Here is a 20,339-nt window from a genome sequence, read left to right as displayed (position 1 = left end):
CCTCTTGGACCCAGAGAATGAATTGTCTGGCTCCTCTGAGAACCTCGTGCTGCAAACATTTCTGAACCTAACAAGGATGTGTATCCTGAAGGATTGTTTGTCCTGGCCAGAGTAACAGGGTTGCTTAAAACTGGGACCCTCATGCAAACAAGTAGAGGAAGTTGTCGGTCCTTGGTTTTTACTTTTTTGGGCAGGTGAGTGTCTGCGTTCCTTCTTGTCCTCATCTCCCTGACCTTTACCGGTTTTCCATAAAATACGTCAGAATATAGATGTGGAGAGCTGACTGACCCTACTCTCTTCTTGCTGTCTGAATCCCATCCTGACCTCCTGAGGCGTTTATTTAGCAGGCTGGAACAGTCTCATGCCCTAGCTGCAGCTCCCCGGCCGTGCCTTGACCTGCAGCCGTTCCTCTCACAGAAATCCTTCACAACAGGCAGGCAGACACCTCTCAGGGTCTCTTCACATCTCATTCCCATCTCATCTCCTCTCCGCTCCTTGCAGCCGGGCCGGGCCGAGTCAGGCCCAGACGCCGCCCGACGGGAGGCCAGAGGGTGAGGGGTGCAGGGCTCGTGCCTCCGCCTCCCTGCCCCCGCTCAGCTCCTTCACATCTTCTCTTCTCTTTTTTTTTTTTTTTTTTTTCCCCTTCTTAAATACGTTATCGCAGAGGCGTTATCACGGAACATTCTGGTACCAATTGGCTAGGCCCTGGCCAGCAGCAGGTCCGCCCTAGGCCCGGCCGAGTCCTCTGGACAAGGGGGAAACTTCTAGAAGCTTCTTAGAGCAGCTGCCAGCGTAGTCCCCCCTCACTAAACAAAACCAGAACAGAACGTGGCACAGCACGGGAAGAGAGAATTTGCTCAATACCTGCTCAGACAGAGAGAGAGCTGAGTTGCTTTGTGCTCAGTGGTTTGGCTTGGCTTTCAACACCAACTATGGACACTCAAAAACGGGCAGGCAGGCTAGCATCTTAGGATCTATCCAAATTCAAATAAGGTTTATCATCACCAGCGGGCAGTGTCTAAGTTGACTGGAAGGACTGAAGAAGTCCGTTTTTAAGGTCTGTAGCAGCAAAACGCAGACATCCACATTTTCCCTTTCCTTTCTAACCTGCCATTCCCGATGTTTTAGGCGCTGTTTTTGTACGGTTATATTGGGAACACAAACATTTCATAGAACTGTTTGTGAGTTTGAATACAATTCTGAGCATTGCCATTTCCCTGTCATTCAGTAAAACCACATGCAACGCTATTTCCACCAAAAGCAACCTGACAGTCCTTCTCACAGGCCCTTCCAACCCAGCCCCTCATGTCAAAGACCTTTGAATGAGACTTCCAAACTCCTTGCACCAACAGCCAATGCGGACAGTCTAGAGCATCTCTAAAATCAGCTTCACTGAACACCGCCTGCAGTGTAAAGACTTCCCCAACAAAGACCTTCCAGCTGGAAGGAAATTCAGGTATCTGAGCAGTATTTCTTGCGTCATCTCCTACGTCTGTGTCCTGGTTTCAGCAGGGATGGAGTTAATTTTCGTCTCAGTAGCTGGTGTGCTTTGGATTTCATCTGTGAAGACTGTTGGCAAAAACACTCTGATGATAGGAGCTGTTGTGAAGGAGACGACGGACACTGTCTGGCTTGCCAAGTCTCGTTAAAGTCTCGTTAACGTGCAGATGTGGGAAGCTGGGCAGAAGACAGACAGAATAACTGGCCCAAGCTGGCCAAAGAGAGTATTCCATGCCATGAACGTCATCCTCAGCATAGAAGTGGGGGTTGCCCATGGGAGGGGGCATCCATTTGGGCATTCCATTCTGGCATGCACCCTTGGCATCCATCTTCTTTCCATCTCTCTTGCTTGCTGGCATCGTTCCCTCTCCCTTGCTGGCTTGCTCTCCCCCTTTGCTTGCTGCTCGGTGTCCTTTCGTGATCGCTGCTCGGGACGGGCTGTGTTGGTCATTCGGACATCGGGTGGTGAGAAATCCTACACTGTCCATTTTGTATATTTTGTAGATATTAATATCCTTATATTCTGTTATCCTTGTAGTTTTTAGTATTTCAGTAAACTGTTTTTATCTCAACCCACAAGTCTTCCTTTCTTCCCAGCTTCTCTCCCCCATCCCACTGGGCAGGGGGAGGGTGAGTGAGAAGCTGTGTGGTGACTTGGGCTAAACCACCACACTCTAGGACACAGAAGGGTTTCCCCCAGCTCCCGAATCTGGAGCTCGCTTCCAAAGCAGAAAGGCAATGAAAAAAACACTTGGCATGAATAATTGCAATCAAAATTCGTTAGCAAGCAGTCTCAAGATAGATCAGAAAGCCGAGCCACAGCCCATCAGCTGGAACCCTTGTCAGTGCAGCAGAGCCAACCCTGAGGAAAAAGGCACACAGCTTCTTCTGAAGAATACCAATCCGTGACGGCAAGCGCTGAGAATGAAAACGTTTGGGTAAGGATTAATAACAGGCTAGCAGATAAAAGTCCAGTGTGTGACAGGCTTGTCCTACCAGAGTGGCTGTCACGGCCAGGAGAAACTGCAGATCCTCCAGACAAAGCCCTTGCTGTTCAAGGAGCTTACAGCCACCGCACAAGGGGACCTGGACTGTCACACACGGTGACAAGGCCAAGGGAGCTGCGTGCAGGCCTCCCACGCGCGGCTTGGACCACGTTTGCAACTGAAGTCTCTCTCTGAACCAGGAAACAGCAACGGTAAAGACCGCCCAAGAAGGTGAGAACCAGGGGGCACCCCCGCTGAACAGGCTGTTCCCGTGCCCCTGTAGCCGTCGCTCACCAAGGACGGACCCTCACGGCAAGACGAGGGAGCCGTGGCTCCGGAGAATGAACTCTCAAACCTCCCCAGACTTCTCCCTCCTCTGCCTCACACGTTTGTTCCATGTTTGGTACAGAAACCCAGAAACAGAAACATGTAAAACCTGCACTCATTTGCCGGCCAAATGAAAATATGCAATGGCCAGGCAAAACAACATCCCTTCATCTACTCAGAAAAATACAGATATCCTTCAAAACAAAAGCGCACTTGGATGAGCTGCACAGCAAAAGCTGTTCGATCCTGGGGATTTCCACACACGCAAACATGAACACACCCGTGTGCACAAGAAAGGCGGCACACAACTGGTGAACTGCTTGTTGGGGTGGCTGTGCCCCAAAGCCTTTTCTAAAGGACTGTTAGCAAGGAACGGCTGGCACACCCCGTCAGCTGCGTGTTCTGTTGGCCTCTCCTGGCTGGTGGAAAGGGTTCCTGCGCTTGAATGTCTCCTGAAGGTCCTGCTGGGTATAAGCGTCTACAGCCACCGGCTCATTCTGTTAGCAAATTTCATTCTTAAGAGCTGAAGCCAGCTCTGCTCCCATCAGGAGTCACAAGAGAGGGCTCGATGGCAATCCAAACTCTTGCCTAACGAGTGAGCACTGAACAGCCGCGGGCTGAGCGCAGCGCTGGCAGAAACGGCTCCGTTTGATCCTTCTGTCAGTGCCTGAAGGGCACAAAGAACTGGAACTCGGGAGATCAGCAGGGCATTTGTGGGGATAGTTGCACAAATGAGATGAGAAAACCATTACCAGCCTTTGGCAAGGAAATTTGATCTCAGTCTTCACTCAGTAACGTGCTAAAAACCCCTGAAGAGACCGACACGCAAAGGCTACAAGTGATGTTGAGAGGCTGTGTTTTCAACTGGGAAAAGGGGGCAAGTGCTGACAAACAAACCCATTTCATACCACCCAGAACGGTAAGGCAAGGCACCCAGGATTGGCCCCGCTTCACCATGAAGGACTAACATGCTGAAAAGCAACCATAAATCAACGAGATCTCAAAAGACAGTTTTTCGGGATGGTCACAGGAAGCAATAGGGCTCTGGGGCTTCCGCTACCAGTCAACCCTTGCTGCCAGGGAGTCAAGGACTTGGTGTTATTCTGCATCCCAGCGCACCCAGCTCAGCTGCCAGAAATCAAGGTGTGTTTTTCTTTGCTCTGATTTTCTACATGGGCAATATTAATCTCTGGCCGCTAAGTCCCAAATTGTTTCTCTATTAGAATGCAACTCTGCAACATACTCTACTTTTACAACCACTAATTTGATGGATCCAGCTTAAATTAAGATGAATAGACACCAATGAGAACTCTTTTAATAGACTATGGGTGAGGGGCAGCTTTGTCCAGGGACCTCCCAAGGGGGCACAGGTCACTGGGGAGGGGGGAGGCCCCTGAGGTGGTAGACCCAGGAGATGCCTGCCCCTCCCCGGGCAGGAGAGCAGCACCTTGCTGGTGAAAGGGGCCTCGTCAGCGTACAGGCCGCCCTCCAAGGAGATGGTGATGGAGGCGGTCTTCCTGGCACGCCAGCTCTCAGGGCCCCTGATGGTGAAGGCCAGGTGCTCCACTGGGTCTGGAAAGGCCAGGGGCTGCGGGAAGAGGTTTTTGAAGGGGACGGAGGTAGTGGTGCCACCGGCTGTGATGGTGAGGGGTCCCTGTGCCTTGGGCAGGAGGATGAGGCCGAAGAGGGATACGCCGGACTCCCCACCAAGCCGGATAGAGAGCTGCAGCCCGGCCCTGGCTCTGCACACTTGGTGGGGCTTGGAGGTCACCTCCATGCTCTTCTCTGACCTCCTCTGGCTGGCACGGGCCATGCTGATGGTTTTCGCTGACTGGAAGTTGGCCCAGTTGTTCTGCAGAGGAGAGAGAAGAGACAGTGGAGGGGCTGATCACCAAAGCAGAGCCAGCAGCTCGGGAAGGAACCGCTGGTCCCCTGCCATCATGCTGGCTGGGGTCCCTTTCCCTTGCCCATCACCCACCTGTACCCTCCCACCCCTCACACCACAGCCCTGGGGAGTGCTCGTGATGAATGGCCATAGGGGCTGCTGCCCAAACGTGCCCAGCAGGGACAACCCCGCACCCAAACGCTGGGGGACCTCAGCGCCCAGCTCTGGCAGCAGTGGAGAAGTGCTTTGGTTGCCCATCTGCAAAGGCACTGCCATGCACCCGCATTACTTTGTTTCGGGGGCATCCCCTGACCTTGAGAAACGCTGGTGCTCAGAGCAGGCTCGCAGGCCTCTGCAGAGATCTTGATGTTTTCGGTCTGAACGACCCCCAAGATGTCTTCTGCATCTGAAACCTGAGGTGACAAGAAACAAGCACTGCTTAGCCCCTTCTCCTCCATTCTTTTGCTAGACAATATCTGAGTCCTTGTCTCTACAGGCTGCTTCCCCCATGGCCTCCCCTGCGTGACAAGCGCTGTGAGCACACAAGCTTTCCTAACCTGTTCATCTCCCGGGCTGACCCAGCGGGGTTCTGCCACAGTAAGAAACCCTGTCAGCCCAACTCTTCTCTCCGCCAGCAGCCGCGTGGCTGCTAAAGCACCCTGGGAAGCAAAGGGATCTTAAAGCCACCACAGGCGTGAGGTGTCCCAGAGCAGGGGGCATCGACAACCAACCCTCTCCTCTTCAATCACCCAGCGTCCTCACTGAAATGCATCCCCGAAACCATGGGGAACAGCCTCCCAGGGCGAGAGTTTGTCGCTCTCTGTCAAGAGCCCCAGACAGAGGCCAGGACGGGTGCAGCGAGCATGCCAAAGTCTGGACAACCCAAGGACAGCATTCAACCTGGCACAGCAGCAAGGTGGTTGTAGCGCGGGCTCAGGGCGCAGCCTCATAACCCAGCCGTAAGCCCTGCAGAGGCAGCGGCTGGTTTTCTGGGGTGACATGGATGCCCGGGAATGCAGCGCGTGTGCTGGCAAACCCAGCTGGAGGCAGCAGAAGCTGGGGTCGTAGCACCCCTGTCCCTGTCAGGCCCATCTCTTCCTGACTCCCCAATATACTTGCCCCATGGAGCTCAGCTACCAGGGCACCCGAGCAGTCACTTCGTCCCCAAGAGCCCCTTGCTGCTAAGGGCACGGCCCCCCAGCAGTGCAGGAAGGAAAGAATCTCTGGAAGCTCATCCTTTTGCCCTCTTTGCAGGGTACCCTTCAAGCAGCCTCCATCCCTAAGAGCACAGGGCTGATCACTCTGCCCTGCTCTGCCAGGGAGGGCACAGTCCCCCTCACCTCCAGCTGGATCGTCTTCAGAATGCTGAGAGCCTTTGTGGCCTTGAAACGCAGCTGCACAGCAAACTCCGTGTGGGGACCCACGATGCCGCTGTCTTCTGACACCGAGAAGTCCTCGCCCAGGTCTTCCAGCCCAATGAGCCGCCAGGCCACGGGCAGCGGTGTGCGGTTTTGCAGGGCCAGGGTCTCATTGTCCTTCCTGCAGACAAAAAGAGACACTCAGCACCAGCTGCTTGATGGGCATGTTAGTCTTGCAGTTGAATGGAACTTGGAGCAGCCCTGGCTGACAGCTCTCGTCCCCGGCGAGGGGCTGTGGGGTGACTGACCTGGGCAGAAGCAGCGTGTTGAACGACAGCTCCTTGGGGCTGACCCCCAGCTCCACCTGCACCCCCTGGCAGCACAGGCGGAAGACCACTGGCTCTGGGTTCCCCTGAACGCAGCAGATGAGCTTGTCTTCCACCAGGCCGGCTGAAGTGGGGTACGCCCAAACGCTCAGCTCCTAGCCCCGTCCCCGCAAGAACAAACACACAAGAGCATTCAGTCAGCAAGAGAAACAGCTCCTGGGCACTGCCACCGCTGCCTGTCCTACCTGCCTGTCTCCTACCTGCTTCTCGTTCGGTTGCAGCCTCATGCTGGGAGGCTCTAAAAGGAACGTGCTCTCCTGGAGATCGCGCTCAAAGGAGAAATGCACCTCTGCTTCCAAGGGGCTGACGTTCAGGATGGTTATCTTCTCGCAGTTGCTGGGATAGCGCAGCTCCTTGTACCTGTCCACAAAAGGGGAAAAGGCTGCAGAGGAGATGCCAGGACCACAGCCTTGATCACATCTTGAGGAAAGCACCGTGTCCGGGCAGCGGCAGGCTGCACTGGAAGACCATGTTCCCACGAGCAGGCTAAGAAAAAGGATCACTTTGGGGCACATTGCACGGAATATGGGTTCATCCTTGCGTTGCTTTGATGTCTGCCCCTATACTTGGTGCCTGCATGCCAGAGGTGTGATGATGCAGTCACGCACTCAAAGAGCGTTTTACAAAATCTAAGTGGAAAGGCACCTGGAAAAATAACAGTATGCCAGGCACATGGCTTCTTCCACCTTCTGTGTGAGCATCAGCTGCTAACTCAGGGCTGGGAGCACGTACCCGTCTCTTGGCTTCCCACACAGCAGCGGTCCAAAGTGGAAAACACCCGTGTCCATGACATACTTCTTGGAGATGATGTCCTCATCCTCCTTGCTCTCCCTCTGGTGGGGAAACACCAGCCTGGGGAGAGAAACAGGGAATGAGGAGCTGTGAGATGCTCCTAGGTAGGAAACCTGGTCAGAAAGCCATAACCCTTCTGGGTGGCTGAGGTACCAGGACTGGTTCCCAGCTCCAAGCACGGGAAGATGCTGGGCTGCTCAGGCAGCACGCTGTGCCCAAGCCAGAAGGTCACAGGGGTACAAGGGGCAGCCCTGGCTCTGAGTTCAGGGGGAGCCATGCGTGAGGGCTCCCACGCGCCAGCCTTACCGCGGGTCCTGGCTGATGGCGGGATACAGGCAGGTGCCCCTGCAGGGCAGCTGGTACAGACGCTTTGTCCCCAGGATCTCAAAATGCAGCGTCTGCTCAAACTGGCCCAGTTCCGTGGAGCTGAAGTGGACCTTCAGTTGCACCTCACCGTGGGCAGGCACTATCCACCGACAGCTGCTCAGCCTGGCAATTAAAAAGGAGATTTCAAACACTGGGAAGAAGCAAATGAGGAACGGAGGGTTGTGGACTTGCCATGCCATGGAGGCACCGGCCGAGGGTGCCTGCAGAGCTGGAGATGAGGGACCTTGTCTGGCGAGATGGCTGCGAAGCAGAGGGGTCACATCCTGCCTCACAGCTCGCCTGACAGGTCTCCCTGGGGATGGAACCGTGTCCACATCACTTTGGTCCAACCTGGGAGGACATGTGGGTGCTCCTGTGTCTGGCCTCTGGAGATCTCTGCTGCCCCGGCTGGAGCTGCGCTTCTTCCTCAGAGTCTCCAGGCTACCCACAGCTTTCTCCTTCCTCGACCGCCCCCTTGTTGGAGTGACCTGTTTCTTGGAGGTCTTAACAGCAAGGGGAGAGAGAGAAGAGAGAGAGAGGTCAGACCTGCCTGGAGACATCCCACCCTGGAAAGAAAGCTGTGGCTCTTTTCTCTCATGATAAAGAACCATCCTATTTCTCAGCAGAGAGACAGCACAGCTGTCTCTTTTGGACAGACAGAAGGGATGCCTGCAGACACGTGGCCCCGTCATGATTTCACCGCCCTTCCACAGTGATTCTTTTCCATCTCGCCTGCCCCCCGTGCCCCCATGCAGCCTGGCCCCTGCCCTGAAACCTTCACTGCGGGCACAGCATCCACGACACTTACAGTCGCCGCCTGTTCTCCTTCCGCAACAGCACCTTCTGGCACAACAAGCTGGAAGTGCTGGAGGGCTTCTCCTGCTGCAGGGGCCGTTCGCTTCTCTGGGTAGCGGATCACGGAGTACAAAGCAGGAGGGGGAATGGGAGGCCCAGAGGGACCCAGTCCCAGCTCATCCAAGATCTAAAGCAGAAGAGAAAACTCTCTTTATACTCCCGTCACCTTCAACCTCCCACTTCCTTAAAGGCACTGAGCTTTTGGCAATGGGGTTTTTAAAATTATTATTTCTAGGGAGTACAGTGCTTTTTTACGCCCAGTGGGGTGGGCAGGCTCCAGAGCAGTGCCAGGACCTACAGCTGAGACCTAGAGAGAAATCTCTCCTCTGAGTGACTCAGCTGAAGGCAACACCGACCATGAGCTGCCCTGCCCTGGAACCATCTGGAATGATTTCCACACTGGGAAACTGAACGGACAGGATGCTTGAAGAGAGAGCACTCCCGCTTTGCACCCGTCTGAGGGATGGTGAGAACCTCTCCAGCCACGGGGCTGCTCCGGAGCCGTTGTGGAACAGTGGCCTGGACAAGGCTCTGTGCCCTTGTCCGTGGGACGCAATGCACCAGGGCAGAGCATGGCAGGCTCAGCACCTGAGCTTCACAGGGCTTTACCTGCTCTGCCACTGGCAGCTTGCTGCTCTCCAGGATCTTCCTGGTCACATCTTCTGAGCCCAGTGCTTCGATGGTCAAGCAGGGCACCCTGCCACGCTGGCCTCTGCATGACCCTTCTGCACCTTCCCCTTCCAGCTCAGATAATGCGGAGTCCTCAAGAGCCTCCAGATTTTTTAGCCGCTCCTTCTTCGTGCGCTTCTTCTCCACGCGCTCTTTCTTGGAGCAATCCTTCTCCAGGCGCTCTTTCTTCACACCCTCTTTCTCCAGGCGCTCTTTCTTGGTGCTCTCCTTCTCCATGCGCTTTTTCTTCACAGACTCCTCCAGGCGCTCTTTCTTCCTGCACTCCTTTTCCAGTGTCACCTGATGCTCTTTCCCTCTGTTTTGCTGGCTCCCGTGGCTCAAGGCAGGCTGGCGCCGGGCTTCTGCTTTGTGCCGCACCTCCGCTTGGTTCAGAGGGGACAGCAGGATACCCTGAACCCTGTCCCAGAATGACAAGATATGCGCCACATACTTCTGCGATGCCTCATAGATCTTAAACCTCAGGGCCAAGTTCTCGCTGTCACTCAGAGCCCCCTGTTCTGCGTCTGAGTGTTGCACACGCACGGCTGGGCAGGCATCCATCAGGGAAACCTTGCTCTGCTTTCTCTTCTCTTCCTTGTCACTCCCAACAGCGCCTGAGTGCTTCTTTACAGATCCTCTCTTGTCTACCCCTTTGGTGGCATCCAACTGGTTGCTGGTGGAAATGCTGGTGTTGCTGGCGGATGCGTTCGTGTTCTGGGCAGGAGGAGCAGGAAAAAGCAGTGAGCATTTCAAAGCACCAACTCAGATGCTGCAGGGCAGTGATGATCTTTGCAACAGCACCCCAAGCCTCGCCTGAGACCTGTGCTGGGTGCTCCACAAATCCCAATCCAGAACACAGCTGGTACCCAGGGTAGCTCAACTGAAACCAAACTCCCCAGTGCCAGACTGATGGGGAGTCCTGCCCACCAGATGAAAAGTAGAAAAGCTTCTCCGAACCAAACCAGGAAATTAAAACACCTCCGTACTCCTGTGCAGTCCTCTGGGCTCCATTCTGGTGTGCTGAGCGTCCCTGTGCCTGGCTGACACTTGAGGAAGTCTGGTTGAATACCTAAGGCCTGGCGGGATCTCCTGCCAGGCATGTAGCAAAAGACACCCCATCCCAGACGGATCATGGCCCAGAGGTGTAAGTCATGTGCAGAGTGGGGAGAAATGCTGGACTAAAACTATCTAGGGCTTCACAGTGAATGTCTGGAGTTATGTGAAGCCAAGACTCAAAGGCAGCATGATCCCACAAATGCAGCTCCCCAGCAAACCCATGGGAAAACATCCCTGGCGAAGCAGCAGCATGAGCAAACACCGGCTCTTGTTTCCCAGCACAACCCCACGTGTTACTCACTCAGGCCCATTCCTGGGCCCAGCGCCGCGTGTGGCTGCTGGCTTCTCGGGGAATGGTACAGCTCCGTGGGAAGAAGCTCCCCAGGGCTTTTACTCATCTCTACAAACACAGCCACCCACCTGTCTGACTCCAGGCTGCATTTTCTTCCCTGAAGCGTTAACTTGGTCTTTTCCAAGCTCGCTCCTACTCCTCTTGGAATTCTCCAGCTCTTGTTCCTCCTTCAGGGGTTCCAGCTCCTGACGGTGCTTTTCGTCAGGCTGCTCCATCGCCCTTCAGGAAGCCAAACAGAAAACAGCCCTGTGAGTCACCACCAGAAATGTGGGCTCGCTGCAATCCCAGCTGGCCCTGCACGCCATTCATTGACCCTGAGGCCAGACAGAACTCTTAGGCCATCGCCATGGACTTCCCTCAACCTGGGGAGCCTGGGAACATCCAAAGGGCGGCAAGGTGAGAGGGGTCCTCCAGGGCCAGCCAAATCTAGGCTTTGCTGTCCTAAAGTCTAAATTGTGCTGCTTCTCCAATCAGGTCCACCTGGACCCCTCCAGCACACTGCCAAGGACGGATCCACCATCTCTGCGCACTGATGCCAGAAGCCCTCTCTTGCTCTCCCAGTTTCAACCAGCTCACAAATCACTAACGCCTCCTTATCCCTGCGCCAACACCTACGAGGCTTATCCAGCCCTTCTCCCTGGGCATAGCCTGCTCCTTACTGAGGACACTCACATCAGTCAGAAAGCAAAGGTAACTCCCCTCCTGCAAAACAGGCTCTCATCAACCAGGCTTCCTGCTGGAACCCAGCCGTCACCACGGGAAACTTGTGCCGTCTCTCCTGGAAATCAACATTGGAAGCAGCCCTAGCCATCTCCTCCCAGAGCAACAAACTGGGGCCTGTGCTGACAGAAAAGCTGAAACGCATGCTCACTTGAAGCAGATCCCCCTCCCAGTTTGACACTTCCCCTGTGCATCCTCCTGGACAGGGCTGCTTTGCTGGGTCACAGCTTCTCCCAGGCTCCCCTGCTGCTGCAGGCGAAGGGGAGCCGAAGAGACACCAGCTTCTATGGCTGGCGGCGCTCAGTCAGGAAAACCCTGGGAGATCAGCGTTGCACGGGCTTCACCTACAGCAGGACTGCTCTCTACACCAAGGCAGCACAGCTGCACCTCACACCAGCCCACACCACAGCCCCTCTGGTTTGGTGAGGAAGGGGGATGAAGAAGATGGCCATCCACAGCATTAACTCAGAGACACTTGTGGGTGCAGCGGCAAGGCAAGCACAGAGCCCAGCTGCCTGCAGCCAGCGTCTACGCCAGAGGGCTCACTGCTGAATCGGAGAGATGTTCTCTTCTCTCCGAGCGCAAAGTCCCTCCCCTGTTGGGAGCCAGGGAGGTGGAACTGGCCATCCTTGTGCGGCTTGGAATAGACGCTTTTGGCGTTTGCTCTGAAAGCCCTCTTAGCTCAACCAAGGTCTCTGGAGCAGGGAAGGCCCTGAGGGACACTATCCTGGGGAGTTGTCCATGGAAGGCTTACAGACCTCCTCCTCCTCTCACGCCGGGCTTGTAGGAGCCTCTGATTAAATTGAGTTTTCTCTTCCTCCATGAGGGCATCGTACTCGTCCTCATCCATCTCCCAGAGACGTGCTTCCTCCCTCCTGGCAGCTTCTTCCCGCTCCCGTTCTTCAGCACAGACCAGAGGTGAAACCATTAGCCACTGCAAGTTCTGGAGGAGCTGCAAGGATTCACAGCTCTGTCCCGACCCAGCCTATCATCCTGCCAGGCCATCCTGGGGAGCTCATATCCCTGCTCCAGCGTTCAGAGAATCCCCCAAACTGTCGCCTGTACCTTGCCTGGCTCACGTGCACCAGCGCTGTGGACAGCTGGAGGGTGGGTAGGTACTGAGCCACAACAGCTTGCACTTGTGCCCAAGCTTTAATGGCAGAGACCAAGGGGAATCTTACAGCCTCAGCTCTGCTGTGTTTAAGCAACTGTGAGCTGAGTGCTGGCTACACTGAGGCAAAAGGCGGAAGGATTCATAAAACCGTTTCTTACAAGCTCTGCTGGTGACACAGATACACACGGGTAAGGTTGAGGGCTTGAGAGAAGATTGGAAAGGCACGGAGATGAAGATTCTTACCTTCCTGCTCTTTCGCGGCTGTCTCCCTGGCTTTCAAAGAAGCATAATCCCGGAACACGTTCACAAAATAGATGTGAGGCCGATTTCCCACAGCTTTGAGCAGGCAGAGGAGCGCAGATGCCGTGCTGCATGCAAAGCAGGTCTCCAGGCCATCAAACACCACTCCCTGGAAGCAGTCGCTCAGCTGTGAATCAAGTGGCAAAGGAAGAGAAAGTCAGCGATGGCACGCGTTGGGCTCTCAGCTACTCAGTCAGACCAAACGGCAAAGGGCAGCGCGTCGTCGTTCCAAGAGCATCGGCTCAGACAAGCTCTGATCTTTCCCTGCGCTCTGCCGGCTTCTAGCATCTGCAGCTTGACCCAGGCGTGCCTGCACGCAGCCCAGGACTTCTCCAACAGCAGATACAGATCCCCTCCTCTGCAAACTGTACCTCACCGCCTGTCTCTCTGTAGCAGGAACGTATCATTTGCCCCCACCCCACGTACCTGCAGCCTTTCCGAGAGGATGGCCACCAGCAAGTCCTCAGGCAGCACGCAGCTCATCAAGCCCAGCTCTCCCGCTGCGCTGTCACTGATGCTCAGCCATCGCTGCGCAGGAACGCAGGGAAGGGCTGAGCTGAGCTCAGAACTCAATGAGCCCTGCAACATTGAACACCACGAGAGAAATAAACCACCTTGGAACCCCCTGAACATTTCCAGCTGCTGGGCTTGCAGCTCAGGTCTCTCGCTCGCAAGACAATAGACCCAAAGGGCAGGCCAGCAGCTCCAGGGGACAACCCTGGGGGGTCACATCCCTTGGCCACAAGAGACCCAAGCTTGCAAGCCCCTGGCACAGCGTCCCACAGCTTTGCTCACCACCTGCAGCCACTTTGCCAACAAACCATACGACTCAGTCGAGTTTTTCTGGCAGAACACAGGTTTTTGTTCCCACCCCACGCCATCCCCAACCTGCCCAGCTGCCTCTCTGCACTATCGTTCCCCACACCAGGCTCTGGGTGACACAGAGCCCCGCCACGGTAAGCAGCCCCTGCACTTTTAACAAGGCCTGTAGCGACAGGAAAACACGTAACGGTTTTACACTCAAAGAGGGGACATTCAAACTAGACAGAAGGAAGACATTTTTCATGATGAGAGCGCTGGAACATCGGAACAGGTTGTCCAGAGAGGTGGTGGATGCCCCATCCCTGGAATCATTCAAGGCCAGGTTGGACGGGGCTCTGAGCAACCTGATGTGGTTGGAGATGTCCCTGCTCCCTGCAGGGGGTTGGGCTGGGTGGCCTTTAAAGGTCCCCTCCCGCCCAAACCCCTCTAAGATTCTATGATTCTCAAAGGCAACAGAAAGGTGCCATGCACTAAGCTGTGCCGATCACGCTTCACCCGGGAGCCTGTCAGGTCCATTACATGCTGTTTCTGGGACAGGCGCTCCTTTTTCTTTGTCTTGGCCGCTGCAGAGCTTTGGGAACCGACAGACTGCAGGCTGACTTTGTTGGCAGAGGGCGACTGGCTCCTGTCTGGGCTGCGCTTGCCATGGGCCCGGAACTGCCGGCGGCGGGAGGCATCTGCGTTTTGACCTGTGGAGGGGACAAACGGCTCAGTGGGGCTGGCGACGGGCGCTGTGGGGAGCAAGCAGGCACCTCGCACCTCCATGAGCACAGCCTTGTGCCCTGGTAGGGACACAGCACTTGTCCCCCAGCCTGCCTGGCACTGGCAGCACTGCTCCCAGAAGCAGCTCCCTCCCTGCTTCTCTTATTAGCACGAGAAAGCACACCACCTGAAACTAGATTGGAAAGCTAGAGAGCTTTTAATTCACAGCCCTGTGTCCGTCCCAACAAACGTGCACACAAGTAACACCTTTTCCACAGTCACTCCCCCTATGGGTCAAGCCAAGGATTTGTCCTCCAGGACTATTGTTTCTGTACCTTGCCCCCATCCTACATTCTCAGATAGAGACCGTAACACGCAGCCCTGCCCCAGCTGCATCACCCATCTCTGCTGGAGCTAAATCCTCCACATGGGATAACCCCACCGGGGACCCAGGCCCTTCTTCCTTCCACCAGCTCCCAACCCAGCCAAGTTCAAAGCTGAGCAACGCAAAACTGCCCCCACCACAGACAGGGTCTGGCCTCACCCTGCAGAGCTTGGGGCACCAGCTGCCCAATAAAGTTTCCTTAAAGTCTCCGGTCTCACAACGGAGAACAGCACAACTGGCACCAGCTGCCTAACCTGACAGCCTATATAGGAACATCTCTGGAGAAAAGAGCTCATCTGCAGCATCTCTCTCATCTGAAACTGCCCCAGAAGGTGATCCTTCCCTTCCTCTCATGTTTGTGAAGCCACACTCAAAGTCAGTCGTCTAATGCTTCATGAGCCACTTTAGAGACCTTTTTCCTTCTTAAAGTGGGCAGCAGTTCTGCCTGACGGCCCTGAGGAGCAAGCTGGATTCAGCTTTGAGGAAACAGGAGAACTCTCAGTAAGACACAAACAAGTGTGCTTCACTGCTCCTAGAAAAAGGAACCCGTGCCAAGAAGCTCAGGAGCAGGAAAAGTGCCCCTGCCGGATCCCGGAAAATGGAGAATTTTTTTAATACCCAGAGATGTTTGAAGAAACGGCTTTGCATTTCTACACGCTGCAGCCATGTTCCCCAAGAGACCCAAGGGCTGTCAAGCTGCTTCTCTGGAGCAAGGGAGGTGGATGGTCATGGTGGGTTTCTGAAGCGCTGCTGGGGGTCCAGCGTTTCTCCTTACCCGCACGCTCTGTCTCCTTGCGGCTCTTCTGCTCGATGGCAGCCCTGATGCACAGCTCCTGGGCACACAGCCCTGCTGAGCTGCTCCTCTTCGAGATGGCTTCCTCCACCACGGCATCGATGGACAAGCAGGCAGCGCCATAGTATTTGGACAGCGCGACCGCTGCCGTGGTCTTGCCTTGAGAGAGAGGAAGACTGCTTGGTGACACTTGCACATGAGGCATTGTCAGGGACAGGCTCTGGAAATGCCCCAAAAAGTATTTCACATTTTCAAGGGCAGGGGGAAAGCACGTGCCCCTTAAGGAGAGACCATGAGGGAGGCAGCCTGAGCATGGTTAGAAATGTGGATCATCTCCACCTCATCTTCAGCTGAGGACTTTGTCCCTTGTGGTGACCTCGACCCTGGGCCAGAACACTGCTTCCAGCCCTGTCCCACCACCACTCAGACTATTATTCGCTAGCCTGTGCTGCTCGCTGCTGTCTCAGGCAACCTCTGGGCACACTTTGAGGGTCAGTGTGGGCTAGGGACTGCTCCCACGAGGCAACATGGACCCGAGGCAATGTGGTCCCACAAAGCAACAGGAACATGGCCACACTGCTTGCGGGAACGAGAGCCCAGCTCCTAGCAGGGACACAAGATGAGCCACACCACCTGCATCAGCTAGGCGAAGGCCTGAGGCTGCTTCATGTACCAGCAGAGCTGTGGCTCACCTTGCTTCACTTCACTTGGTCAACCAAGCACCGTGGTCCACCAGGAGATATATGTCTCTCCTGCTGCCCCCCATCCTGGCAGCCACGGCCTGCCGCTCACGTACCTGTCAGGGGTGCCCCATGGACGATGACGACGATCCCTCTCCGGTTTCGGGCTGCGCGCCCTTCTGCAGAGAGATCGATGCCAAGGTGGCGGGCAATGGCCTTAGTGACAGGGCTGTTGTCCAGTTCTCCCGCTGCCTCCTTGCTGCTGGCGGTGCTTTGCTGATGCTCTCCTGTGCAGAAGCAGGTAGAAAAGTCGGTCTCCTGCCTACCTGTCATCCTGATCATCCTCCCATCCCCTCAGGTCCTGGGAGAGGAGACTGCTGAAACCAGCGTCACACCCAAGATCTCACCATGCCCTTCCTTTAGACTTGTGCAGATCAGGGTCTGCCCTAGATGCTGGTGAAGGTGCCTCTTCAGGGTACAGGAAATGGGGTGGCAGAATGGGGTGGCAGAAAGAGAACAAAGCAAGCAGCCAGCAATGCCTGAAAGGCCTGGGCCAAATCTTTCATGAACTGTCGTCATGGGAGATTGGTCTCAGGTCCTGCTGAGTAAGGGGACACAGGCAGAACCAGGCATCTTACTCAGTCCCAAGGCAGATCGCAAGCTGAGGATCAAGCCATTATCCAAAAGCCGGATGCTTGAGGAATATTACTAGCAGGACATCTGGCCGGGCTCTGAATTCACCAGAACAGCATTTACAAAGAGTTCCCACCTTTGACCTCAGGAGGTCACCAAAAGACAACTCAGCTTGCAATGCCACGTAGGACAGCGAGCGCCCTGCCCTGCCCTGCCTAGCAAAGGGAACAGCATCATCCTGATCCCAGCAGCTCCTGGGGGCAAACATGCTCATGTGGCAAAGCTGGGGAAAACCTCCCTGGCCTCTCCCTTGTCCCTGCCCCAGACTCCTCCCGGGATCCTGCAGACTTCCCAGAGAAGAGCGCATTCCGGGCCTACAGGAGTGAAGGTGGCCCCAGGCTGCAGGGAAGTGATGGAGCTGACACTCAAGTCCTCCACTGAGACCCCTTTGCCACAATGGACATAAACCAGGTGACGAGCTTAGGGTTGTTATCTGTCCCGCATCTTTTCTCAACGCCTTCCTCCTCCTCTTCTCCACATTCAGCTTTAGAGTCTACCTTGTTGGACTGGCTTTCATCAAAAATGGAGGAGGGAACGACCGAGCTGTGGGATGAGATGGTGTGAATGATCCCAGCAGAGTGCTTCCCTCCTTGAGCTGACAGAGACCGGACACTTTCAAAGTTTGCTCAGCAGGAAGGACACAGGGAGGGAAGAAGAGAGTGAACATGCTCAGGCATCTGCTCTTTGCCATTTGACACTTTGCACAGCCACATGCAAAAGACACAAAATTGCCCAAGGAGGGAGACTCCCAAGGCACAGGGAAGTCTGTCCAGGCTCTGGCTGCCCTCAGGGGAATTTTGAGCTTGTGCTTTTGTTGCTGGGAAGAAACAAATCGGACATAGCCAGTGGTATTAGACCTGGTCCGACTGTCTGAAGAACTCATCCCATCCTACTCTTTGTGGATGAGGGACACAAGGGGACATCCTGACTACTGCCCCAGTCCACGGCAGGCAGATACGAGCTTGCTTTGGCTGCACTCAGGGCTGGCAGAGGATGCGTGTTACAAGCCACAGATTTCCACCTGGAAATTCCTCCACCAAGCTAGGGAATGGGAAGCTGCTAAAAGCATGGGCTTTCCATGGACAACGAGGTCATGGGGAGCTCAGGGTGTGTGGGCTGAGCTCCCTGCTGTGGCCACACTCAGGAGAGCCAATGCCAATCCCTCACCGTTGTCCTGGCCTGCTGCTTCCCCAGTCCTGGACTGTGCCTGCTCCTCTTCCAGCCCCTTCTGGTCCTCATAGTACTCCAGCACCTCTGGGGGCAGCTTCTCACCCGGGGCACGTGGTGGCAGCAACAAGGTGTTGTGGCGATCGTAATCCTTCAGCGTCCGCAGGATCTGTGTGCATAGGGAAAAAAAAACGTAGGTGGGATGTGATTCTTGACCTTCATCACACGAATAGACTCCCCAGCCAACCCATCTTCTCCCTCATTCCTTCCTCCCAACGGCACGGACTATCCAAGCCCCTACACACCTGCCAGCAGAGGTGGCCAACCCTGAAATGCCACCAGGCTTTGCCCTGGGGACTGCCTCCACCCCCCTGGCACGAGCCTGGGAAGGCTGGAGCGCTAGGAAGCGACGGGAGTGTGCCCATGGGACCAGACCTTCCCTCTCACCTGCTCCTCAGCAAGGTACTGCTGGTCGAACTCCAGGGAGTAAAACTCGATGGGGAAATCGCACGGGTTCTTCACCACCACTGTCCCCTCTGCCCCGCGGCTGCACGGCAGCGATGGTCCCAGCTCCAGCACCGAGGGGCTGAACTCCAGCTGTGGCTGCAGCCCATGCCCCGACATCTGCAGCTCGAGCTGCTGGCTGCTCTGGCAAATGTTAATCTTCACCTTGCTTCTGTAGGATTTCTGCAAAGAGAGAAGCACAGAAAGCTCCTCCATGAAGCCCCAGGTGACAGGGCCTCCCGTTCAAGCCTTCCCCAAGGTCAGACTGCCTGGGAACATGCAGACAGGCTGGGCCAGGGCCATGGGGACTGCTGGCAGCACAGCACTGCAGGTGACTGTCCTGCCGTGCCCAGGAGGGTGTCTGGCGGCTGTTTTGTCTGCTGGTACCAGCAGCGGGATTAGCCTCGATGGGCCCTTCCAGCGTTATCCCCTGTGAGCACGCCACGTGCTCTGCACCAGGGCAATGCAGCCTGCAAATACGTCCTGGCAAGGGGGAAGATGATGGGAAAGAGGCAGAGTTCCCCATCATGCACCCACAGGTAGCCACACTGCAGTGCCCTGATGCTCGCTGTGCAAGCTCCCCATGGGGATTTCAAAGCCCCTCTCAGAAGGCTGTGCTGCAAGGGAAACCGAGGCACAGTGGGGACGGGGCTTGCAGAAAGCTCCATGCGGAGGTAGACCTCATCTCCTCCTCCCCACGCTGGGCTCTCGTTACCACACTGCCCTGACAGACCTCCTGGGGGTGAGTGAGCAGGATGAGTCCTGGTGTGCAGGGGAACCGCATATTTGTTTATCAGATGGACCTAAATTGGTCTATCAGGTGTTTCTGCCTCGCCAATCTCACCTCTTCCACAGGTGAAAACCTGACTTGCACGTGGCATCGCTGTCCTGGAGCGAGGACTCCAGCTGGGGGCAGCACCTCGAAGACACAGGGCTTGGCCTTCAACTCCTGGAGCAGCTTCCGATGCATGCGCACCGACAAACGTTTGTCCACCTGAGCACAGAAACCAATCGTGTGAGGTCTCCTTGGTCTGTGAGGACAGACTCTCGGTTCCTGCAGTGCTCTGAGATACTGTCATGGTGCTGCGAGCACCCACGTCCAAACCAGCCACAGCCACCACTGGCCTAGAACTGGAGGGAAAATGTGCAGGCAGGGTGCGCAGATGCACTGTCAGAAGAGGAGCAATGGGTGAAGCTGGCAAAGAAGTGAAGCATCAGCTAGTGAACAGGTGCAGGCAAAACAGATTTGCTCTGTACCTCTAAAGCTTCCTCAGGTGGGCTGTAGCCCAAGGGCTCAGGCAGCCACAGGCGCAGAAAGGGCAAGAGGGGCAAAGAAAGCCCAACCACGACGTTACGCGTTCCACGGAGTCTGTGCTTTACCTTCTTAACAGGCTCACTCCTGGTGGTGAACCATTTGCAGGGGACCTGGAGTGGATTGTGGAGCTGGATGGTTTCTTCCTGGCACTGTCCGCACTGGACAGTGGAGAACTCCACTGTATCCTTGGAGAGGCAGAGGGACGGCACAGCAACGTTGGCACGGAGACGGACATGAAATGTGGGGCCCCCTGTTACCTAGTGAAGGACAGAGCATCCCGCTGAAAGCCCAGGTGACATCTGCTGCTGTCCCAAGCTGCCACCTGCCCTGAAAGGTGGTGAGGGAGGTGAGGAAGCATGCGGTACCTTGATGGGCAGGAGCACGTCCACCTCTCCCAGCGGCAGCTTGGCACTTTGTGGGTCGAAGCGCACCTCAAAAGTCTCTGTCTCCCAGCAGGGCAGACGTTTCACACGGGCAGGCTCCACACTGAAACCTTGAACAGATGAAAATAAAGCAGCTGAGAGGCACAACCCACATCAATGTGTCACAAGCGTGTTAAGGCCATACGAGTGTCCTGGCTGCTGGCTCTCTGAAGGACCCCTTGGCTTCTCC

The 20,339-nt window shown here is 55.6% G+C and overlaps 1 protein-coding gene across 1 annotated transcript in view; it reads right to left on the bottom strand.

The window, feature by feature from the left end:
• The window catches only part of LOC147600356 (axonemal central pair apparatus protein HYDIN-like), a 39,122-nt gene that overhangs the window by 2,247 nt on the left and 16,536 nt on the right, over window positions 1-20,339 (bottom strand). The window contains exons 14-37 of the mRNA XM_086751246.1: window positions 20,093-20,220; window positions 19,793-19,984; window positions 19,257-19,406; window positions 18,356-18,595; window positions 17,909-18,077; window positions 17,181-17,366; window positions 16,165-16,341; window positions 15,351-15,527; window positions 13,984-14,177; window positions 13,093-13,245; window positions 12,610-12,793; window positions 12,011-12,152; window positions 10,601-10,751; window positions 9,425-9,838; window positions 9,065-9,292; window positions 8,376-8,582; window positions 7,901-8,103; window positions 7,541-7,723; window positions 7,175-7,294; window positions 6,643-6,802; window positions 6,361-6,537; window positions 6,039-6,233; window positions 5,012-5,111; window positions 4,137-4,697 (exon numbers count right to left, since the gene is read on the bottom strand). Coding sequence (XP_086607372.1) covers window positions 4,137-4,697; window positions 5,012-5,111; window positions 6,039-6,233; window positions 6,361-6,537; window positions 6,643-6,802; window positions 7,175-7,294; window positions 7,541-7,723; window positions 7,901-8,103; window positions 8,376-8,582; window positions 9,065-9,292; window positions 9,425-9,838; window positions 10,601-10,751; window positions 12,011-12,152; window positions 12,610-12,793; window positions 13,093-13,245; window positions 13,984-14,177; window positions 15,351-15,527; window positions 16,165-16,341; window positions 17,181-17,366; window positions 17,909-18,077; window positions 18,356-18,595; window positions 19,257-19,406; window positions 19,793-19,984; window positions 20,093-20,220 — 4,791 coding nt within the window. The remainder of the gene's footprint in view (window positions 1-4,136; window positions 4,698-5,011; window positions 5,112-6,038; window positions 6,234-6,360; window positions 6,538-6,642; window positions 6,803-7,174; window positions 7,295-7,540; window positions 7,724-7,900; window positions 8,104-8,375; window positions 8,583-9,064; window positions 9,293-9,424; window positions 9,839-10,600; window positions 10,752-12,010; window positions 12,153-12,609; window positions 12,794-13,092; window positions 13,246-13,983; window positions 14,178-15,350; window positions 15,528-16,164; window positions 16,342-17,180; window positions 17,367-17,908; window positions 18,078-18,355; window positions 18,596-19,256; window positions 19,407-19,792; window positions 19,985-20,092; window positions 20,221-20,339) is intronic.

This window comes from Chlamydotis macqueenii, chromosome 6 (assembly GCF_036417535.1).
Source record: "Chlamydotis macqueenii isolate bChlMac1 chromosome 6, bChlMac1.mat, whole genome shotgun sequence".
Classification (NCBI taxonomy): domain Eukaryota; kingdom Metazoa; phylum Chordata; class Aves; order Otidiformes; family Otididae; genus Chlamydotis; species Chlamydotis macqueenii.
This window is presented reverse-complemented; position numbering and strand designations above follow the sequence as displayed.